Below are 25,092 nucleotides of genomic sequence, written 5' to 3'. Positions count from 1 at the left end.
TGACAGTCCGCTTGGAGTTTGCCAAAAGGCACCTAAAGATTCTCAGACCATGAGAAACAAGATTCTCTGGTCTGATGAAAACAAGATTGAACACTTTGGCCTGAATGCCAAGCGTCACGTCTGGAGAATACCTAGCACCATTCCTACGGTGAAGCATGGTGGTGGCAGAATCATGCAGTGGGAATGTTTCTCAGCGGCAGGGATTGAGAGACGAGTCAGGATCGAGGCAAAGATGAACGGAGCAAAGTACAGCGAGATCCTTGATGAAAACCTGCTCCAGCGCACTCAGGACCTCAGACAGGGGTGAGGGTTCACTTTCCAACAGGACAACGATCCTAAGCACACAGCCAACACAATGCAGGAGTGTTTTTGGACAAGTCTCTGAATGTCCTTGAGTGGCCCAGCCAGAGCCCGGACTTGAACCCGATCTAACATCTTTGGAGAGACCTGAAAATAGCTGTGCAGCAACGCTCCCCATCCAACCTGACAGATATTGAGAGGATCTGCAGAGAAGAATGGGAGAAACTCCCCAAATACAGGTGTGTCAAGCTTGTAGCGTCATACCCAAAAAGACTCGAGGATGTAATCACTGCCAAGGTGATTCAACAAAGTACTGAGTAAAGGGTCTGAATACTTATGTTAAAAATGTCTAAAAACCTGTTTTTGCTTTGTCATTATGGGGTATTGTGTGTAGATTGATGAAAAAAAAGTATTTATTCAATTTTAGAATAAGACTGTAATCTAACAAAATCTGGAAAAAGTCAAGGGGTCTGAATACTTTCCGAAGGCACTGTAACTGGGGACCTGAATGTAAAGTACTACTCTGAAACACGGTGCTCTAAGAACATGGCTAAATGACTGATACTCCCTCACCCTCTGCTCTGTAGCTCAAACAGGATGAGAGAACCACACTGATATGTGGTTTGACATAACCTCTGACCCCAACACACAGACAAACCAACAAAACCCAACAACAACACACCCAGACAATATATCAGGATCAGGATCAGAGAGGCAGTGACACATGTTCATCACCAACAAGGGAGATTCCAGCCCAGCTCTAAGGGGGGTCTTTCTTTCCTCTGGGATGATGTGAATGAATAAACCTCATCTCCCCATCCTCCTCTCTCTGTGAGTGGGCAACCATGTGGCAGGCTTGGCTTGGCGGAGAGTGGGTGGTGTGTGGTAGTCGCTGCCAACTATCTCTGCCATCCATCGCTAATTTCTAATTGCCTCAGGGGCAGCCCCCCTTTCTCCTCTGCCCCTTGCTGAGCCGGGTAGGGAAAACCTCCTTTGGAGAATTCCTCTCTCTCATTGGCTGGGTAGGGTTCCTGAGGGGTGGGGAGAGCAGAATCGGGGGTGCTCATTGGAGAGTGCTGCCTCAGATGTTGCAGCGGCGGAGAGGTCGCAGAGCAGATGCGCTCCGGGGAGGCTCGCTCTGATTTGATGCTGAGGTTGAGGGAGGGGTGAGGAGGAGTGGTGGGGGTGGAGGCCTGAGAGGGGAAAGAGCACCCTCCGCTGGACATCCTGGTACACAGCAAGCAGACAGAGAAAAGGGAAGAGAATATGCATCACATAGAGCGGGGGTATTCAACTCATACCCTACGAAGTCCGAGGCCTGCTGGTTTTCTGTTCTACCTGATAATTAATTGCACCCAGGTCTAAATTAGTCCCTGATTAGAGGGGAACACTGAAAAAGCGCAGTGGAACTGGCTTTGAGGTCAAAAGTTGAGTTTGAGGGACATAAAGCATGAAATAAATCCACACATGCTATTTTTCCTATAAAGGGCACTAGAAGACTCATAACAACAGCATCATGGTCCATCCTTGTTCAATGTTTAACACTTAGTAATTGAATAAGGTTTTATATCAGTGGTCTTACACTGGGCTGAGGTGGGGTACATGTTGCTCCTGCTGTTGTGCTGTCTGCCACGGGTTTACTGTACCACGCTGTAGACTCACAGCATGGGAGAAACCTGGGTGGCTGTAGTCTGGGACAGAGAATGATTATTTTATATCACTAACCAAGAAGCACATACAGATGTCAGAAGAGCAGAGCTGCAGTCTTACCAGATGGTCCAGCAGAGAGGCCGTAGCCCCCAAGACTCTGGCCCAGCAGACCTGCCTTCCCCATGGTCAGCATGTGGTTCCCTGGGTGCATGCCCTGGTACAGTATGCCTCTCTGAACATTACATGGAGAGAGAAGCATTTACTCAGTTCAAAACATTATAAACTGGGTGGTTCGAGCCCTGAATGCTGATTGGCTAAAAGCCGTGGTATATCAGACCGTATATCATGGGTATGACAAACCATTTATTTCTACTGCTCTTATTATGTTGGTAACCAGTTAGCAACAAGGCACCTCAGGGGTTTGTGATATATGGCCAATATATCCGCGTTGCGTTTTACCTAAGAACAACCCTTAGCCGTGGTATATTGGCCATATACCACACCCCCTCAGGCCGTATTGCTTAAATACAGGCCATGTGAGTAAGTGTGAGAGTGAGAATTATAGTGTACAAGCGTGAGTGTGGTTGGTCCTCTGATTGGCCTTTCGTAATGACATCGTCATTACCCTAATCTCTGATTGGTCTCCTCATAATGACATCATCATAATGACATCGTCATCACTCTGCTCTCTGATCGGTCCCTTCATTATGACATTATCATTAGGACGTCATCATAACTGGGGCTGTGGCAGTCATTGCATTTTGTCACCTACATTTTAAAAAGTCAAATAAATCAATTTAATATAGCCTACACCATCACAATGAATCCATTATTTATTTTAGACAGGTCTAAAGAAACATGGTATGAAGAAAATGTAGTATATTTCAGAAGAACAGAATAGCATACTCGGAGTTGTCCTTATGTTAGGACCTGATCTGGCTATGCCATATGGCTGTGGGCTACTCTAGTTCATTTAGCAGACAAGAATTGCTTAGAATTCCGTGGCATTATTTTATAGTATGAATAATACAATTGAACAAAGCTGAATAAAATAGAAAGGATGTTTTCTCCAAACGATTTCTGAGGGCGTGCGCACACGCGGCTATTCTGTATTGAGTGGTTAACAAAGAAATAGGTCCCACTATATGCTTAATTTAGAGCTATTTATGCAACTTTAGTTGTCATACAAACATTGAGCTATATGTTTAGATTTTTAATACGTTCTAAGGCTGCATGAAGCGACTCTAATGATGAATATAATAATTATAATTCACTTCTCCTGGCTACATGTTCTGATGCACCTCTCACTCACATGGCTCTCTCAGATATCGCAATTCTTATTAGCCAATGCCCGTCACATGATTGGGTTCTTCTCACAGGCATCTATCTCAGCTCCAAAGTAGGCTACAAGTGAAGACAGACACATCGGGGATGCAACTGTGCGCGTTCTTCTTATCGAATTCCAAGGCGTATATTTAAGATGCTAGAAGAACTCTACACATTTACTTTTCGTCAGCCAACAAGATGAGTATGCCTAACGAACAGCAAAAGCTTTAGCCTATGTCAATCTACTATCCACCATAGTACAACGGTTGACGTATTCTATTGGTCAACTTGTCCTTCTGTGCGAGAAATAAATATTCCAAACATTTTCTGGGGCAGTTGTGGGTGTAAGGACAGATGCTGGAGACAAGAAGCAAGTGCAGGGAGTGAACATTTAATGAAACACGGACAGGAACAGAATACGGACAGCGTCTGGACAGGGGAAAACAAAACAAAAATAATGCGACACAGGGAAAAAACTGAGGAGCAGATATAGAGGGGCAATCAACAAAGTAAGGGAGTCCAGGTGAGTCCAATGAGTCTTGATGTGCGTAATGATGGTGACAGGTCTGCGTAATGAAGGGCAGCCTGGCGCCCTTGTGTGCCAGAAAGGGGAAGCGAGAGCAGGTGTGACAGTACCCCCCTTCTAGGGGCGCCACCCTGCATCCCACCTGGGCGAGCCTGACGGGCTGGCCGAGGCATGGCGCTGGACTAGCCGGCTGAGGCGTAGAAGCCCGACGAGCCGGCTGAGGCGTGGGAGCCCGACGATCCGGCTGAGACATGAAAGCCTGACGATCCCGCTGGGGCGTGGGAGCCTGATGGGCCGGCTGAGGCATGATGTGGGATGGGAGACTGATGAGCCGGCTGAGGCGTAGGAGCCCGACGAGCCGGCTGAGGCATGACGTGGGATGTGAGCCTGCCGATCCAACCGAGGAAAGGAAACCTCTCGAGCTAGCTAAGGCGTGGAAGCCCGACGAGCCAGCTGAGGCAACCCCTGTTCCATCGGTCACCACCAAAAACAAAAAACAAGAACTCCCTGATGCTTCAAATAGTGGTGTCAGCATTCTGTAAGGACAGGCGCTGGAGACAAGAAGCAAGTACAGGGAGTGAACATTTAATGAAACACGGACAGGAACAGAGTACGGACAGCATCTGGACAGGGGAAAACAAAATGACAATAATGCTGACACGGGTAACAAATTGAGGAGCAGACAGATATAAAGGGGCAATCAACAAAGTAAAGGAGTTCAGGTGAGTCCAATGAGTGCTGATGCGCGTAATGATGGTGACAGGTGTACGTAATGAAGGGAAGCCTGAGGGGAAGTGGGAGCAGGCGTGACAGTGGGATGCGATAGATCCCAGATTAATACAACCACTCACATCAAAAACCTTTTAAAAGAGGCTGATGCAACAGATTAAAACATGTATCTTATAATGCTGATAAAATATTAGGCTATTTCTTCACATTATAAGCGCAGCAACACCAGTTGTAAGCGGATGAATGTGCTTAATTTTAAGAAGTTATTTGGCCACTTTAGTTGTGATACAAACCATATCAAAACATATAGGCCCATGGGCTAGGCTACATGTGGGACTATGATTTCTTGCCTTAATGCACACAAGCTGGACATTATATCATCAACAAGTGATAGGCTAACATTGTCACCCATCAGACTATTCTTGATTTAATCTTGTCTTTACATATACAAAATCATATTTGTGTGAAATTAGTTTTGATTTAGAACGGACCATTATCATGCACCTGTCTCGGAACAGGGGCAGGGATAAAAAGACATGTCATCTATGACCTTACAGTGCATTCGGAAAGTATTCAGACCTCTTGACTTTTCCCACATTTTGTTAAGTTACAGGCTTATTCTAAAATCTAAACACAATACCCCATAATGACAAAGCAAAAACAGGTCTTTAGAAATTTTAGCAAATGTATAAAATAAAATAAATAAAATATCCCATTAACATGAGTATTCAGACCTATGTCCAATCAATTGAATTTACCACAGGTGGACTCCAATTAAGTTGTAGAAACATGTCCCTGAGCTCAATTTCGAGTCTCACAGCAAAGGGTCTGAATACTTATGTTAGTAAGGTATTTCAGTTTTTTATTTTTTATTCATTTGCAAAAATGTCTAAAAAACGGTTTTCACTTTGTCATTATGGGGTATTGTTTGCAGATTGACGAGGAATTTATTTTATTTGATCCATTTTAGAATAATAAAATGTGGAAAAGGAGAAGGGGTCTGAATACTTTCCAAATACACTGTAAATAGCAAATGTAGGACGCTTATTCCATGGTTAATTTTCATGCCAGCCAGATAAGCTATTCTCCTGCTGTAAAGCGAAGCAATGTGATTAATATTAGGAAAGTTGAGAAATAAACTGATGGGATCCACCTTAATAGAGGCCATCAAAACTCTGTTTTCTTATGCAATTGCATAGCCTACAGAAATGTTGCGCAACATGAGCTCATGGGCTCTCATGAAGTGTTTGATTTGATTTTCGAATACATTTGCATTGATGTCAGAGTGACTAGAGGGACAATAGAGTGCTGAGTACCAGGCAGTTAGCAAGTTTGGTAGGCTACTATTGACCATCAGCAGCATCAGAGCTTGGAGAAGCCTAGTTACCGTGACTAAACGGTTACATGGAATTTGACTGCTGTCATGACTCGTGACTGCCGGTGTGGTGGTAATATGGTCACCGTAACATAACCCTGATCTCTGATTGGTCCCTTCATAATGACATCAACATAATGATACTGTCATTACCCTGCTCTCTGATTGGTTCATCCTAATGACATCGTCATAACCCTACTCTCTGATTGTTCCATCATAATGAAATCACCATAACCCTGCTCTCTGATTGGTCCATCATAATGACATCATCATTACCCTGCTCTCTGATTGATTAATCCTAATGACATCGTCATAACCCTACTCTCTGATTGTTCCATCATAATGAAATCACCATAACCCTGCTCTCTGATTGGTCCATCATAATGACATCATCATAACCCTGCTCTCTAATTGGTCCCTAGGTAATGGCATCGTCTTAACCCTGCTCTCTGATTGGTCCCTTCATAATAACATTGTCATAACCCTGCTCTTTAATTGGTCCCTTTGTAATGACATTGTCATAACCCCCAGTAAGACTAGCTGTCGCCATTGGCGTCGGCTAATGGGGATCCTAATAATACAAATTAAAATGTATTTGTTATTGGTCCCTTCATAATAACATCCTCATAACCCTGCTCTCTGATTGGTCCCTTTGCAATGACATTGTCATAACCCTGCTCTCTGATTGGTCCATGAGTGATAGTGAAACTATATTCTGTAGCCTGCAGTACTGCAAAACCTCCTGCTAACCTCTTGTTATGACTGACAAGTAGGATTTAAGAGATCCTTACAGCACTGTTGAGGTTGGCGCGAATGCCACCCATACCAGGGTGGCTCTCTGCCCGCCGGTTGTCATTGCCCAGGTTCAAAGGGGGAGGAGTCTTCATCTCCAAGGCCCGGCTCAGGTTGCCATGGGAGAACATGGAGTAGCCAATACCTTTACAGAGAGAAAACAAATAGGAAGTGAAAAACAGATGTGGGTAGAATAATGTTTCACTCACAGACAGTACACTCATTCACTCTCTCTCAATCTCTCTCACTCACTCCACCTGTAAAACAGAAGTTCTTTTTTAGGATTAAACTTTATCTCTTATAGACATGGGGCACTTCAGATTACCAAAACGTACATTGTTAATGTTAACCTCATAATGAAAAATGTATTCACACCTTGATAATAACTACTTTAAGTCAGTAAGCATAATAAGCATTTTTTTTTTTTTTTACATACGTTTTGCTCTGATATGTATTGATAAAAAAGGAAAATAACAAGATTCATAATGTACAGTGTAAAGCATTTCAAAATGCAGCGTTAATTGACTAGATAGTTCAGTTGCGATGGCAAACCATTGAGTGGCATCCCTACTACTAACTATAGAGTATGAAAAGTGGAGTTGAGCTCAACTGAGATGACCAGCAGGTGCAACACACTCACTGCTCAGAAACCAAAGATCAGCCTCCAGATGCTGTTTCACTTGTGGGGGGGGGGGCTGTTTCACACAGCACGTATGCATGCACTCGTACACGCAAACACACACACATGCACGCACGCACGCACGCACGCACGCACGCACGCACACACACACACACACACACACACACACACACACACACACACACACACACACTTCCTGTTTGAACAGCCAGCTGCACAGCATTGAGGTGGCCTCACATTCTGTAGGCAATCAATGACAAGAATGGTACCTCTAACCCTCTAGGAATGTTTGCAAAGAAGAACTAGGGGGCCAGGTCTTACCTGAGTGTGGAGACATGAAGGCAGCGTGGCTGTGGGGCCCTGCAGGGCTGGCTGAGCCTGGTCTGGGGCCCAGGGGCTTGAAGGCAGGGGGTCTGTGGGAGCTCAGGCTGGGGTTGGATGAGTTGGGGTATCCATTCTCACAGCCAGCAGTCACCAGGAACTGGGCCTCGGGTGAGAGCAGGGAGGGGGCCTGAGGAGAAATATGGGAGAGTGTCTGTTTCAGTTGAGATCAGAAAGTTAGGTCTATTGCAGCTGCATTGTACTGCTAAAGTGTCTCTTTAAGTACAAAATGTGCTCACTGAGTCAAATTAATGGTTCGACCGTTCAATAGAATCATTTTCTCAAACTGCCATTCTTCACTGAATACAATAAATCAATGAAACAGCTTTAGTCCATTTACAGCCTTTGGCTCAGACAGCATGTGTTTCATAAGACAAGTGTGAGTAGTTACGTAGTAGCGCTGGCGGGCCAGGGAGAGGTCCATGCCCTCGCTTAGTGAACCGAACTTCTCTGCTGCCACCAGCATGGGCTCCTCAGTGTCCAGCAGCTCTGTCCCGTCCAGACCCAGGCCTTTCCTCCGCAGAGTCTACAGCAACAGGACAGAGAAAAGAGCAGCACACAGACATTACCTTAAGGATACCACATACTACAGCCTGTTTATACTATTGCCTATTTGGGATGACCTAATGATACAGAAGTGGGCTGTACCAACATTGTTTTTTCAATGCATTATAGGGTTGCCCAAGTAAGCATTTCATAAGCTTAAGCATTTAAAAATCAAAGCTATCTCAACTTCATTGGGAATGAATGTAATTGGAACCTTGGATATAACAAATGACTATACATACTGTATAGGAGAACATGTTGAGTAATGTGTGGACCTAGTAATGTATTTATACCTCCATTATGTCTGTGTTGGTCCTACTCTCGTGAGGCTCGCTGTACTCTGTGTACTTGAGTAGGACCTTGTCCATGTCAGTGCTGGCGTACTGGAACAGACGGTTGGTGCTGTTGAAGATGATGAGGGCAATCTCACAGTCACACAACACACTCAGCTCATACGCCTTCTTCATCAGGCCAAACTTACGCTTGGTGAACGTCACCTGGGGACAGAAACATATTGGTTCAATGTATTATTTATCATGTGGGACTGTTTAACTAAACCATGGCAAATACAATAATGATGGAAAGTGATAGAAATAATCAAAGAGTTGTACCTGTCTATTCCGCTGGTCCAGGATACGAGAGATTTGTATTTTCTTCCTTCCCATTGTGATCGCTGTCTGACAGGTGGCTTTACACTGTGAAAAAATATCACATTTTCATCAAAACTCAATAATTTTAACTCATCACCTTTTCATCACATAATAGAGAGAACATTTCACCAGGATATCCCATTGCGATAAATAATCTCTTGTATATCTCATGGCAACATCAACAAACCATTACACAATCAAACCTGACAAACTTTCAAAAAGCAAACCATATGGTTGAGACCACTGCACTTTGGTATTTTATTAGCATCTCCATTAGCTGTTCAAAAGAGGCAGCTACTCTTCCTGGGGTCCACACAAAACATGAAACATAATAAAGAACATTAATAGACAAGAACAGCTCCAGGACAGAACTACATACACATAAAAAAGGCACACGTAGCCTACATATCAATACATAGACACAAACTATCTAGGTCAAATAGGGGAGAGGCGTTGTGCCGTAATTTTTGAAACCAGGTTTGCTGTTTATTTGAGCAATATGAGATGGAACAGAGTTCTATGCAATAATGGCTCTATGTAATACTGTACGCTTTCTTGAATTTGTTCTGGATTTGGGGACTGTGTAAAGACCCCCTCTTGTGGGGTAAGTGTGTGTGTCAGAGCTGTAAGTTGACTATGCAAACAATTTGGGATTTTCAACACATGAATGTTTCTTACAAAAAGAAGAAGTGATGCAGTCAGTCTCTCCTCAACTCTTAGCCAAGGGAGACTGGCATGCATAGTATTTATATCAGCCCTCTGATTACAATGAAGAACAAGATGTGCCACTCTGTTCTGGGCCAGCTGCAGCTTAACTAGGTCTTTCCTTGCAGCACTCGACCCCAAGACTGGACAATAACCAAGATAAGACAAAACAAGAGCCTGCAGGACTTGCTTTTTGGAGTGTGGTGTCAAAAAAGCAGAGCATCTCTTTATTATGGACAGACCTCTCCCCATCTTTACACCCATTTAATCTATATGTTTTGACAATGACCGTTTACAATCTAAGGTTACGCCAACTAATTTAGTCTCCTCAACTTGTTCAACAGCCACACCATTCATTACCAGATTCAGCTGAGGTCTAGAACTTAGGGAATGATTTGTACCAAATACAATGCTCTTAGTTTTAGAAATGTTCAGGAGCAGTTTATTACTGGCCACCCATTTGAAAACAGACTGCAACTCTTTGTTAAGGGTTTCAGTGAATTCATTAGCTGTGGTTACTGATGTGTATATGGTTGAATCATCAGCGTACATGGACACACATGCCAGTGGCAGGTCATTGTTAAAATTGAAAATAGTAGAGGGCCTAGAGAGCTGCCCTGTGGTACAACACACTTTACATTTGACATTAGAGAAGCTTCCATTAAAGAAAACCCTTTGAGTTCTATTAGATAGATAGCTCTGCATCCAAGATATGGCATAGGTTGAAAAGCCATAACACAAGTTTTTCAACAACAGGTTATGGTCAATAATATCAAAAACTACACTTAAATCTAACATTACAGCTCCCACAATCTTCTTCTTATCAATTTATTTCAACCAATCATCAGTAATTTGCGTCAGTGCAGTACATGTTGAGTGCCCTTTTCTATAAGCATGCTGAAAGTCTGTTGTTAATTTGTTTACAGAGAAATAGCATTGTATTTGGTCAAACACCATTTTTCCAACAGTTTGCTAAGAACTGGCAGCAAGCTTATAGGTCTGCTGTTAGAACCAGTAAAGGCTGCTTTACCACTCTTGGGTAGTGGAATTATTTTTGCTTCCCTCCAGGCCTGAGAAAAAATACATTCCTCTAGGATCAGATTAAAATATGACAGAGAGGAGTGGCTATAGAGTCAGCTACTATCCTCACTAGATTTCCATCTAAGTTGTCAATGCCAGGAGGTTTGTCGTTATTGATCGATAACAATAATTTTTCCACCTCTCCCACACTAACTTTACAAAATTCAAACTTGCAATGCTTTTCTTTCATTATTTGTGTTTTTATGTATGAATACCATGGCTCACTGTTTGTTGTTTGCATTTCCTGCCTAAGTTTGCCCACTTTGCCAATAAAATAATAATTAAATGGTTTTGTGATGAATAAGCCATCTGATTCGATGAAAGATGGAGTTGAACTTGTCTTTCTGCCCATAATTTTATTTAAAGTACAATGTTTTTTTCCATCATTCTTTATATCATTGATCTTGGCTTCATAATACAGTTTCTTCTTTTTGTTGAGTTTAGTCACATAATTTCTCAATTTGCAGTAAGTCAACCAGTCAGGTGTGCAGCCAGTCTTATTAGCCACTCCTTTTGCCCCATCTTTTTTAACCATACAGTTTTTCAATTCTTCATCAATCCATGGAGCCTTAAGAGTTCTAACAGTCAGTTTCTTAACAGGTCCATGTTTATCAACAATTGGAAGAAGCAATTTCATAAATTCATCAAGTGCAGCATCTGGATGCTTCTTATTAATCACATCAGACCAACAAATATTTTTAACATCATCCACATAAGTCACAGCAAAATCTTTTGTATGATCCCAGCTTTTGGAACTTTGTCTTACCTGGATATAGCCACTATATTGTGATCACTGAATCCAATGGGTACGGATACAGCTTTAGAACAAAGTTCTACAGAATTAGTAAGAATGTGATCGATACATGTGGATAATCTTGTTCCTGTAGTGTTTGTAAACACCATGGTAGGTTGATTAATAACCTGAACAAGATTACAGGCACTGGTTACAATGAGAAGCTTCCTCATGAGCTGACAACTTGATGAAAACCAGTCAATATTCAGGTCCCCAAGAAAGTAGACCTCTCTGTTTACATCACATACACTACCAAGCATTTCACACAAATTATTTAGATACTGACTGTTAGCACTTAGTTGCCTATAGCAACACCCCAAAGAAAAGGCTTTAGATATGCCAAGAGTCCTGCAACCACAACACTTCAATAACACTTGACATAAGATCCTCTCTAAGCATTACAGGGATATGGCTCTGAATATATACAGCAACACCTCCCCCATAAGCATTGCTGTCTCTTCTATAGATGTTTTATCCTTATATTGCTACTGCTGTATCATCAAATGAATTATCTAAGTGAGTCTCAGAAATGGCTAATATATTCATATTATCTCATGTCAGCAAGTTATTGATTTCATTAACCTTATTTCTAAGGCTAAATATATTATTTTCAGCCCTTTCCTGGTAGCTTTTTAGAGATCGACATTATATGTAAAAGAGCTAACAAAGCAAGAGAAATGTCTCTGTGCAGGGTAGGCCCATACACAGTGGTGTCACTCAACCTTATCAAAATAAGAGCACCAACCACCATACAGTATGGGAAAATGTCATCTGTTTTCTTTAACCCTTCCCCCTCGTCATTGCAGCCTATTTATTTATACCCTGATGAGGCGATAGGGGCTAAAGTTAGAGCAGGCCCATGCAAGGCTGGCACTCCCTTAGTCTGGGTTACCCCGGGACCAGTGTACACCAGCCAGCTCCCTGTAAGGTGGAATACAGCAAAATAAAATAAAAAGTGTGTTTTAGACCAGGAAAAGTTGCAAACCACCCCCTCTTCTACCATGTTCAGGCAGTTCTGGGGGGGGGGGGGGGGGGGTCCAATGGCAGCCTATTTGCAAAGCTGGGAATGACAGTTGAGAACACTGTAAAGCGATCTAAATCACAATACCAGTGTCTATATATGTAAAAACTGTGATTTTCTACATTTTGTAGAAAAAAATATAACGTTATCAAAGTCATCAAAAGTTACAACCTTTTTTTCTTTTTTTTAACACTATGAGATTCGAGGTGACGTGGAGAGCAAGAAAATACCTCGTTCCGGCGAGAAACTCGTTGCAGGTTTTGGAAAATCACTGTTTTTCTTACTTTCAATTCTACCCTGTGATTTCACAGAGAAACATTTTTTAAGACCATTTTTTTCGTTTTAACCACAAATCATAGAAACACGCCGTTTTCACACACAGTGCATTCGGAAAGTATTCAGACCCCTTGACTTTATCCACATTTTGTTATGTTAGTATTATTTTAAAATGGATAAAAGAAAAAAAAATACTCATCAATCTACACAAAATACCCCATGATGACAAAGCAAAAACAGCTTTTACGTTTTTTGCTAATTTATTAAACTTAAAATGGAAATATCACATTTACATAAGTATTCAGACCCAGTACTCAGTACTTTGTTGAAGCACCGTTGGCAGCGATTACAGCCTGGCACACCTGTATTCGGGGAGTTTCTCGCATTCTTCTCTGCAGATCAGATTGGATGGGGAGATTGGACGGGGAGCGTCGCTGCACAGCTATTTTTAAGTCTCGCCGGAGATGTTCGATCGGGTTCAAGTCCGGGCTCAGGCTGGGTCACTCAAGGACATTCAGAGACTTGTCCCGAAGCCACTCCTGCGTTGTCTTGGCTGTGTGCTTAGGGTCGTTGTCCTGTTGGAAGGTGAACCTTCACCCCAGTCTGAGGTCCTGAGCGCTCTGGAGCAGGTTTTCATCAAGGATCTCTCTATACTTTGCTCCGTTCATCTTTGCCTCAATCTTGACTAGTCTCCCAGTCCCTGCCGCTGAACAGCATCCCCACAGCATAATGATGCCACCCCCATGCTTCACCGTAAGTATAGTGTCAGGTTTTCTCCAGACGTGACACTTGGCATTCAGTCCAAAGAGTTCAATCTTGGTTTCATCAGGCCAGAGAATCTTGCTTCTCATGGTCTGAGAGTCCTTTAGGGGCCTTTTGGCAAACTCCAAGCTGGCTGTCATTTAGGGGCCTTTTACTGAGGAGTGGCTTCCGTCTGGTCACCATAAAGGCCTGATTGGTGGAGGGCTGCAGAGATGGTTGTCCTTCTCGAAGGTTCTCCCATCTCCACAGAGGAACTCTGTAGTTCTGTCAGAGTGACCATCAGATTCTTGGTCGCCTCTCTGACCAAGGCCCTTCTCCCCTGATTGCTCAGTTTGGCCAGGTGGCTAGCTCTAGGAAGAGTCTTGGTGATTCCAAACTTCTTCCATTTGAGAATGATGGAGGCCACTGTGTTCTTGGGGACCTGTAATGCTGCAGACATTTTTGGTACCCTTCCCCAGATCTGTGCCTCGACACAATCCTGTCTCGGAGCTCTACGGTACACCTGCTTTGAAGGGCTGGTCATGGCTCACATCAACAGCATCCTCCCGGATACCCTAGACCCACTCCAAATAGCATACCGCCCCAACAGATCCACAGATGACACAATCTCAATCACACTACACACTGCCCTTTCACACCTGGACAAAAGAAACACCTATGTGAGAATGCTGTCCATTGACTACACCTCATCATTCAACACCATAGTGCCCACAAAGCTCATTACTAAGCTAAGGACCCTGGGACTAAACACCTCCCCATGAAGAGGGCACGACAAAACCTTTTCCTCCTCAGGAGACTGAAAAGATTACGCATGGGTCCCCAGATCCTCAAAAATTTCTACAGCTGCACCATCGAGATCATCTTGACCGGCTGCATCACCGCCTGGTATGGCAACTGCTCGGCATCTAACCGTAAGGCACTACAGTAGGGTAGTGCGTACGGCCCAGTACATCACTGGGGCCAAGCTTCCTGCCATCCAGGACCTATATAATAGGCAGTGTCAGAGGAAAGCCCATACAATCATCAGAGACTCTAGTCACCCAAGTCATAGACTGTTTTCTCTGCTACCGCATGGCAAGCGGTACCAGAGCGCCAAGTCTAGGACCAAAAGGCTCCTTAACAGCTTCTACCCCCAAGCCTTAAGACTGCTGAACAATTAACCAAATGGCCACCGGACTATTTACATTGACACCCCCCGCTCCCCTCCAGTTGTTTTATACACTGCTGCTATTCACTGTTTATTATCTATGCATAGTCACTTCACCCCTACCTACATCTGCACTGTTGGTTAAGGGCTTGTAAGTAAGCATTTCACAGTAAGGGCTACACTTGTTGTATTCGGCACATGTGACAAATAAAGTTTGATTTGACTTTTTTCCTTCGACCTCATGGTTTTGGTTTTGCTCTGACATGCACTTTCAACTGTGGAACCTTATATAGACAGGTGTGTGCCTTTCCAAATCATGTCCAATCAATTGAATTTACCACAGGTTGACTCCAATCAAGTTGTAAGAATATCTCAAGGATGTTCAATGGAAAGAGGACGCACCTGAGCTCAATTTCGAGTCTCATAGGAAAGGGTCAGAATACTTATGTAAATAAGGTATTTCTGTTTTTTAGTTTTAATACATTTGCAAAAATGTATAAAAACCTGTTTTCGCTTTGTCATTATGGGGTATCGTGTGCAGATTGATGAGGAAAATGATATATTTCATCCATTTTAAAATAAGGCTGTAACGTAACAAAATGTGTAAAAATGGAAGGGGTCTGACTACTTTCCTAATGCACTGTATTATAGACATTGGTATGGTGCTGAAGATAATGAGTTTGAGGTTGAAAAGTTGCGGAGTTGCCCTTTAACCTTTACTGCTCAGGCGTTCCGCCAGAGGAACTCCTCCCACATTCCACTGAAAAGGCAGAGCGCGAAATTCAAAATATATTTTTTAGAAATATTTAACTTTCACACATTAACAAGTCCAATACAGCAAATGAAAGGTACACATCTTGTGAATCCAGCCAACATGTCCGATTTTTAAAATGTTTTACAGCGAAAACAGCACGTATATTTATGTTAGCTCACCACCAAATACAAAAAAGGACAGACATTTTTCACAGCACAGGTAGCATGCACAAAGCCAACCTAACTAACCAAGAACCAACCAAACTAACCAACAAACAACTTCATCAGATGACAGTCTTATAACATGTTATTCAATAAATCTATGTTTTGTTCGAAAAATGTGCATATTTAAGGTATAAATCAGTTTTACATTGCAGCTACCATCACAGCTACCGTCAAAAATAGCACCGAAGCAGCCAGAGTAATTATAGAGACCAACGTGGAATACCTAAATACTCATCATAAAACATTTCTGAAAAATGCATCGTGTACAGCAAATGAAAGACAAGCATCTTGTGAATCCAGCCAATATTTCAGATTTTTTAAGTGTTTTACAGCGAAAACACAATATAGCATTATATTAGCTTACTACAATAGCCTACCACACTACCGCATTCATTCATCAAGGCACGTTAGCGATAGCAATAGGCACGTTAGCGTTAGCGAATAAACCAGCAAAAGATATTAATTTTCACTAACCTTCATAAATCTTCCTCAGATGACAGTCCTATAACATCAGGTTATACATACACTTATGTTTTGTTCGAAAATGTGCATATTTAGAGCTGAAATCAGTGGTTATCCATTATGCTAACGTAGCTTCTTTTTCCCAGAATGTGCGGATATTTCTATTAGACTCTCACCTATTCTGACCAAATAGCTATTCATAAACATTACAAAAAAATACATGTTGTATAGGAAATGATAGATACACTAGTTCTTAATGCAATCGCAGTGTTAGAATTCTAAAAATATCTTCATTACGACATAAGGCTTATGTTATAGCGAGAGAGTGGCCAAAACCTGGGCGCAAAACTACTAGTACACAGTTCGACAGATATATGAAATAGCATCACAAAATGGGTCCTACTTTTGGTGATCTTCCATCAGAATGTTGGACAAGGGGTCCTTTGTCCAGAACAGTCGTTGTTTGGATTTAGAACATCGTTTTTCCCTCTTGAATTAGCAAGCACACTGGTCAAGTGGCGCGAAGCTCTCCATCGTCAACAAACACAGACAATGCAACACGCCTAACGTCCCGAAAAAATTTCAATCATCTAATAAAACTATATTGAAAAAACATACTTTACGATGATATTGTGACATGTATCAAATAAAATCAAAGCCGGAGATAGTAGTTGCCTATAACGACAGCTTTTCAGAAGGCAATTCCAGGTCCATCTTCGCGCTTTCCAGAAAACAGGAAATGGATGACTCGTCGTGCCAAGAGGATTTATTCCACCTCAGACCAAGATAAACACTTCATTTCTTCTCTCACTTCCTCTTGACATCTAGGGGAAGGTGTATGACGTGCATGTATAGTCATACGTATCATGCCCATTTATAGGCAGGCCCTTGAACAGAGCATCCTTTTCAGACTTTCCACTTCCTGGTCAGAAAGTGTGCTGCCAAATGAGTTCTGTTTTACTCACAGACAAAATTCAAACGGTTTTAGAAACTAGAGAGTGTTTTCTATCCAATAGTAATAATAATATGCATATTGTACGAGCAAGAATAGAGTACGAGGCCGTTTAAATTGGGCACGATTTTCCCCCAAAGTGAAAATAGCACCCTCTGTCCTCAACAGGTTGGTACAGTATATGCTTGCATTGTTAGCACACCAATAAGTTACAGATCAAGATCAAGAAATCACATTCAGCACCTTACTGCAAAGTAAGTGATAACAATACCGGTCGTATATCACACAAAATGTTTGTGTTTTATTGCTTGAGATAAGTTGATTGTTGAGATCAGAAAGTAAGGCCTATTGCAGCTCTCTGCATCCCTATCCTCAGCTGGATTGGCCGTAGCTGCAGGCTGTCTAAGCAGCTGACTGAACTGTACTGTCTCTACTGATGCAAAGCCCAGAGGAGTATTCCCCTCGTTTTCCTCTCATATTGGGCATGTATGACCTCCTCTATATTTAGAGGCTACATCCAAATTGTGAGTGAACGGATATGGTGCCGGTGTTCCCACGACCCCCAGAGTCCCCCAGAGTGCCCGCTGCCCCCTCGCCCATGCTTGGCACACAGGCACTATGGGCATTTCTGAGGAATCCACCTCTGTGCACCTATCATTACCTTATAAAGTATCCACTGGACTTAGCCTCTACAGACAAGACACTCTCACCTATCACACTGTAAAACGCAACAGAATCAATGTTTTAATTCATACATCGTTGGCACTCACAAAATGTTCTATGGATGAAAACTCTTTACGAATAATACCGCTTTATTAAGACTGCCAGAATTAGAAAGTAGACAAGTCTAATAAATTTATAGTGCAGCGTACTAGTAACAGATACTGGGCCAAATTAGTAGTAACTGCTCTGATATTGGATTGCATAAACAAGACGTCCACCAAGAACACACCAAATGACTGCACCATTTATGATTGCATCACCTTGCATTGTACTGAATGAAAATAACTGTGGCGCCATTACACTATACAACCAACTGTTGTGACATCCCTCCCACTCTGTCTGCTGGGATGCTTTTTGCAGGAGCCCAGTGGGCAGAGCTGGGAGGATTGTCAGTTGATGTGGCGCACCTGGGAAGGCTTGGCCTGCAGGCTATTAAGGGTGAGCACATCAGCCAACATTCTCTCTTCCCTGACTGGCAGGTTGGCTTCCACCACCTTTTGGGTTTTTAGTTGGTTTTCACCATACAACACCCTGCATACACTACTGATCCTACAGACATCCATAGCTTATGTTGTATTTTTGTATTTAGCATTATTTAGTTTAATACATGTATTACTTTTAACATTTAAGTCAGGCGTGGTTTCTTTTTGTTGTTACGAACTATGAGCCAGGTCATAACACTGTACATGAATACACTCTATAAAAATTATGGGCTAAAAACAACCCAATTTGGGTTATTTGGTAATCCAGCACTGGTTAAATAGTGGACAGAACACATCTTATTTTGACCCAGCTAGTTGGGTTGCGTGAATAACCCAACATGTTGAGTTGTTGGGATTACCCAAACATGGGTTAATTTAAGCATAATTTTGATATTTTTTACTCTCATGCTGGGTTGACCTAGCAGCTGTTTCTTTTTTAATGCAATCTTTGGTGTATTTTCAGGTGGTGTGGCTTGTAGGGGCGTGGCTTTCAGCAAGCTCTTATTGGCAAGCCATAAGAGTAAATGTAGGTTAAGTTTGCATAATGCAAAGAGCATTTTTTTTTTTTTTTTTTACACATTCTTCTTTAATATTTTGATGATTTATTACGGATTATAATAAGGTATACCATCTTATTGCATCCCAACAATGGGATTTACATAGACTTTCAGGAAGCTCATACACTTCTGTAAGCATCATTGAAACTACAAACATTTTAATATCCAACCTTCACATGTGACAACTATGCAACAGAACAGATGAACAGGAATGACATTTACACTCATGGGTGGTTAAAAAGAATTGTCTGAATGCCAAGCCCCTACTAAACTACGCCTCTAGTCTACTGATCTGACCCGCTGGGTCATAGCTCAATAACCCAGCACCAATAACCAAGCAGTTTTTATAGAAAAGAACCCAACTAAGTGAACCAACGCCTGCAACCCAGCAGTTGAGTCAACCAAACAACCCAGCAGTTGAGTCAACCAAACAACCCAGCAGTTGAGTCAACCAAACAACCCAGCAGTTGAGTCAACCAAACAACCCAGCAGTTGAGTCAACCAAACAAACCAGCAGTTGAGTCAACCAAACAAACCAGCAGTTGAGTCAACCAAACAACCCAGCAGTTGAGTCAACCAAACAAACCAGCAGTTGGGTCAACCAAACAACCCAGCAGTTGAGTCAACCAAACAAACCAGCAGTTGGGTCAACCAAACAACCCAGCAGTTGAGTCAACCAAACAACCCAGCAGTTGAGTCAACCAAACAACCCAGCAGTTGGGTCAACCAAACAAACCAGCAGTTGGGTCAACCAAACAACCCAGCAGTTGAGTCAACCAAACAACCCAGCAGTTGGGTCAACCAAACAACCCAGCAGTTGAGTCAACCAAACAAACCAGCAGTTGGGTCAACCAAACAACCCAGCAGTTGGGTCAACCAAACAACCCAGCAGTTGAGTCAACCAAACAACCCAGCAGTTGGGTCAACCAAACAAACCAGCAGTTGGGTCAACCAAACAACCCAGCAGTTGAGTCAACCAAACAACCCAGCAGTTGGGTCAACCAAACAACCCAGCAGTTGGGTCAACCAAACAACCCAGCAGTTGGGTCAACCAAACAACCCAGCAGTTGGGTCAACCAAACAACCCAGCAGTTGGGTCAACCAAACAACCCAGCAGTTGGGTCAACCAAACAACCCAGCAGTTGGGTCAACCAAACAACCCAGCATTTTTTTTGGAGTGTAGCAGGCCTACATTTTCTTCTGCAGAAGATAGTATCTCACCTCAAATGTAAATTAAGAGAATAGAGGGAAGTGGGAGATCTGAGCTAAAGAGAAGCCAGAGATCTTTATCACATAGGGGTTTACAGAAAGTTCCTTTCTCTCAGATATAACTTCTCACCACAGACAACCCCCCCTCTCACACAGCCAGGCAAATATAGCATTTACCTCCCCTAAACGGTGAGGACTTGGCCTTCTCAGAGTGGTTTCGAATGTTTCTCAAACCACTACAGCCAGTAAACCCGCACACGCCTAATGTCACCTAATTCTGGATAATGCAGTCTGTATGACAACTGCCGCTCAAGGTCTCAAAAAGGCTAAAAACAGCCAAGGAGGACAGCAATGTAGCTGTCAGCAAGAGTTTCACTGTCTGTAAAATCATTAGTGTTGATGATAATATACATTTGGCTGCCTTGGGAGCTAATGACCACATTTTATGGTCTTAATTTCCGATGACACTATACATACACTTTTTTACACTCCAGAGATCCTGGTATCTACGACCAAGACCAGCTAAGATCCTTTATTGATGTCACTTGTTAAATCCACTTCAATCAGTGTAGATGAAGGGGAGAAGACAGGTTAAAAAATGATTTGTAAGCCTTGAGACAATTGAGACATGGATTGTGTATATGTGCCATTCAGAGGGTGAATGGGCAAGACAAAATATGTGTCTTTGAATGGGGTATGGTAGTGGGTGCCAGACACACCGGTTTGTGTCAAGAACTGCAACGCAGCTGGATTTTTCATGCTCAACAGTTTCCTGTGTGTATCAAGAATGGTCCACCACCCAAAGGACATCCAGCCAACTACACACAACTATGGGAAGCATTGGAGTCAACATGGGCCAGCATCCCCGTGGAACAGTTTCGACACCTTGTAGAGTCCATGCCCCGATGAATTGAGGCTGTTCTGAGGGAATAGTGCAATAATTGCACGCATACAGGGTCTACAGCTCCTAGGGACCGAGAGCAGCTTCCTCTGACATCTTCCCAGAGGCCAGACAGTGGAAACGAGACCATTACACACTAACAGAGCAGGCCTCTAACACAGTCAGGCTCTCTCTCCCAAAGACACCATGCAGTCCCTGGAGACAGGGACAGACTAATTGCTGAGTGTCTCACTGTGACAACACGGGGTGAACACCAACAACAAACTGTTGTGTCATTACCAGTCAACGCTGTAGCACTACTTCATGAGTGGGGGACTTGATACAGAGGCGTTACTTCTCACTAACACACTGAATGTTAATTCCAGTGAATGTTAAATGGGAACTTACTCATGAACACTGATACTTACTGTATCTTTACACGACGATAATAACTGTGTCATGCACATTCCATTAAAAATAAATATGTTTTGTGCTAATGTTTACTCTTTGCAATAACCATATATTTACCCTTTTAGGCTTATAACTTTGAATAGAGAAGCATAGATTTAGGTTACAGTATGATTCAACTACCATACAATATTAGCTGGAAATAAGCATACAAGCAGAGCATATGGCACCTGACCAGGCCAAAGCCCAACACATTTTTTCAGTATTAGTTGTTGATGCTTCTGCCAGTCATTTCAGCTCAATGGCAAGATGAGAAACCAGGTCTCAAAATAGAAGGCAGAAATCCTATTTGCATAACCCAATACATAAAGCCCCTAAGCCAAGGCAACCATGCCGACGCAAACATTTATTGACTCTACACAATTATCATCAACAAACCTCAATTATAAAAATTTGAAATTTAAAAAAATACTTGTGAGGCATGAAGTTAACACTTAATTTATTGTGTGTATCACACATTTATGTATCACACATTAAGGTTTGCATGAAATCTGGGATAAAGACAGATTTTATTTTATTTTATACAGTATAAATTTGTGAGACTGATTTATGGTTGAAAAATCAACATTTTACCCCATGTGTATTTAAAATTTAGTGATATAGCAGGGTCAGACAGTTCATACGCTTCGTTACATTCAATCACTCCCTGGCTGGACCTTTGCAAAACTGAGGTGTGAAAATATTTGGCTAATTTTAACAGGAGATAATTCAATTTCCTGGATATTTTGGATTGAGACAGAATAGAAACACACTATGGGTAGGACAACTGATTTTTCTGGTCTGGCTTTTGGGATTTTTGATGACCATAGAGACCATAGTGTCATGTCAAGACTATACTGTCATTTCTCAGCTTAGAAAACGTCAGAGAGAGACAGTGAGGTACTCACAAGGGTCAACAGGTTCAATACTGAGTGACCAAGTTTTGTGGTTTTATTATGAAACCAAGAGGTCAAAGATGCTCTCTTTCAGAACAAACATATTGCTGTCCATGGAAAATCAACTTGACCACAAGAATAACAAACACAGAGGTTGTCAAGTCATGCAAATAATTTCAACTGTTCAGTACGCAATAAACACATATTTCTTGCAATTGAGCATTGGAAATATTTCAGTATTTTACAAAAAACGGTTGATTCTTAAATATTCTACTTTGAATACATGTTTTTCTTTATGGATCCTAACCACATAATGTGTGCCTTTCTATTGCTGTTTGCACATTCTCTGTTAGCAATGCTTTGATGCAAGTTAAGATTTTTGCAAAGCTGAATGAGATTAAAGTGTAAGCATAAAGAAAATGAATTTAAACAGCCACTGGACCAGATTCCACTGAACATATTTGCAGCACAGAGAATCTTTCCATCAGGATAGAAAAGCCTGCCTCCCTATTGTGACAGTATCATTTACACCCACTAAGCCACTGGCATCATCTAAAATAGATGTAGTGCTTACAAAAAACAGTGTATAAATGTTCTCTAGCATTTAAAAATGCACCATAACATGTGCATTACTTAACAAAATGTTGTACATGCAATGGGAATGAAATAACAACAAACACAATACACCCCTCACCCCAAATATCCATTATTTATGCACACTATAAATGTTATATTTGTCAGTCATTATTATGATGTGTAGATAAATTAGCTGAAAGTTTCATGTCTTGTTGGGTATACTTGGCGCATTATATGTTCCACAACTGGAAATATGCATACATTTTGCTATCCCTTTCCTTTCATCTTCAATTCTCACACAAATATGATCTGACTGAGGTATGACTCAGTGGGATACAGCTATAGAATGAACATGTATTACTATTTATCATGCAAGCATTAGCCTAGGTCTACTTTTTCCATGACTTGCTTCATTGGATGAAATCTCACTTTTCAACTGCTTGAACACTACTATTAGCTTCTTGCTAACATTTAGAAAAATCATATATTTGATCCTATCAGGGGGTTATAACTATCTCTTTTCACCAAGAGGAAACCATCAATAAAAACAGACCTACTGGTGATTGCCCATTAAATGTATCAAGTGAAATTCTGTGTCAAGCACAGCATAAGCAGGCACATGACAGTCTTACATAATTATACAACTGGGCAACAGCACTATAAATACAGCTGTGAGGCCTGCGTGTGTTGTTGCTAATAATAAATAAGACTGCCAAATAATGACTGAATTGCTGACGTCATTCAAAAATACTCGGTTAATAATAGCCCTGTCCCAGAGTTAGGCATTCCTAAGTATCTATCTAAGTTACTTACATAGTAATAGCATGTGACTATGCAATAACTTACAGTATCCTCAGAATATAAAATGTATTTTAGGCAACTCGGAGAGTAACTGTGTTAAATGTTGTTTTGACAGAGGAAACCAACAAAGGTATGCGCTCAGCTCACCTATTCTTTGATGTTTCTCCAGTGTCACGTTTTTCCCTTTTTCTTTACTGTAGGCTTTGCGTTTGACCCGATATTTACTGAGAAATTACGACAGCAGAGTATATTACTAGTTTGTTTCCTGTCTCAAAATGATTCAAGAGCTCTTCGGCCTCGTTGAAGTGAATAGAATACGCAGTTCCGTGGCTAGAGGTGTCCACTTGATGCTCGAGGATGATGATTCAGGAGCGCTCCTTCCAACCGCGCGCACATCTCCGGCAGCAACAGCTGGCTGCAGCCCATTTGTAAATTATCATGTATACCGCCCCTCGGCTGTGCCCATTGGCTTAGCGCTGATACACTCATGCGCCTCCGCTAGCCAACATTTCAGTTGACGAGAGACTACAGAACTAGGCTACAATTCAATGAAGGCTGTCACAACTGATGCTCCAAATAGTTTGTGTCAATATGACATGCTTGCTTCTTAGTTTTTATGTTATTGTTAGATGTGATATTTTCATCATACACATTACTGTACATGACAAGACATGGACATGTTATATTATAACACATGGGAATAAATTAGGAAAATGTTTTATGAGATTAAAGAGCGACTGGCCCTAAAACCCAACTAATCATTTTGAAAACGGCCCATGTGGCATCAAAATGAGTCAGAAACATGTATTCTAATGTCAAAATGTACTAAAAAGTGTAAATAGGATAATTTTGGTCATAAAGTCAGTCTCAGTGCGTCACAAGTAGGCCTAAATTAAGGTTGGGGTTGGATTACAAATATGTCATATGCCAAACTCCTCCTGCAAATCGCCTCTCAGCCCACTTCGCTTCCCTTCATTGAATGGGGCTCCTTTGTTTCATCGCCTCCAATGCGTTCAAAGGATCATGGCCGTTTTAGACTGAAAGCCCTATACTGATTGACCATGCATGCTTCCAGCAGGATGCAGAGCTAACTGGGTTGCATGCCCTGCCAAAGGACCAGTGGTGGAAAAAGTACCCAATTGTCATTCTTGAGTAAAAGTAAAGATACCTTCATGGAAAATTACTCAAGTAAAAGTGAAAGTCACCCAATAAAAAACAACATGAGTAAAAGTCGAAAAGTATTTGGTTTTAAATATACAAAGGTGGGTATCATAACATGTCCAGCAATATGATTGCAATGGTTTAAGCAACCTCCAAAAATAATTCCATTCACTGTTCACTTGCTATTTTCACAGTTTGTCAGGCAAGACCTCAGAATGAGTGGTTCATGCGACACAAGTACCCTTGTTACACCTCCTATGTTGTTGCCA

At 41.9% G+C, this 25,092-nt stretch overlaps 1 protein-coding gene across 1 annotated transcript; it reads right to left on the bottom strand.

Annotated features, from left to right (window-relative positions):
• Window positions 1-774: 774 nt before the first annotated feature.
• On the bottom strand, window positions 775-23,993 carry mef2b (myocyte enhancer factor 2b). Its single transcript, XM_039000534.1, has 9 exons — window positions 23,810-23,993; window positions 8,877-8,960; window positions 8,559-8,762; window positions 8,111-8,245; window positions 7,660-7,849; window positions 6,698-6,843; window positions 2,071-2,182; window positions 1,883-1,991; window positions 775-1,527 (listed from the first exon to the last, which is right to left on the bottom strand). Exons 2-9 carry the CDS (start codon window positions 8,928-8,930, stop codon window positions 1,200-1,202), a joined length of 1,278 nt encoding a protein of 425 aa, XP_038856462.1. The 5' UTR covers window positions 8,931-8,960; window positions 23,810-23,993; the 3' UTR covers window positions 775-1,199.
• Window positions 23,994-25,092: the final 1,099 nt, after the last annotated feature.

This window comes from Salvelinus namaycush, chromosome 9 (assembly GCF_016432855.1).
Source record: "Salvelinus namaycush isolate Seneca chromosome 9, SaNama_1.0, whole genome shotgun sequence".
In the NCBI taxonomy this organism is placed as follows: domain Eukaryota; kingdom Metazoa; phylum Chordata; class Actinopteri; order Salmoniformes; family Salmonidae; genus Salvelinus; species Salvelinus namaycush.
Note: the sequence above shows the minus strand (reverse complement) of the source record. Positions and strands in the feature narration are given on the sequence as shown.

Bases quoted from the DNA above. Each gene is read 5' to 3' on its own strand.
- mef2b (XM_039000534.1), bottom strand. From the start codon at position 8,930: ATGGGAAGGAAGAAAATACAAATCTCTCGTATCCTGGACCAGCGGAAT. The intron at 7,850-8,110 runs GTAACTACTCAC...ATTTCTCCTCAG, and splicing joins TGGCCCGCCAGCGCTACTAC to GCCCCCTCCCTGCTCTCACC. The intron at 2,183-6,697 runs GTAAGGATCTCT...TGTAATGTTCAG, and splicing joins GCGCCAACCTCAACAGTGCT to AGAGGCATACTGTACCAGGG.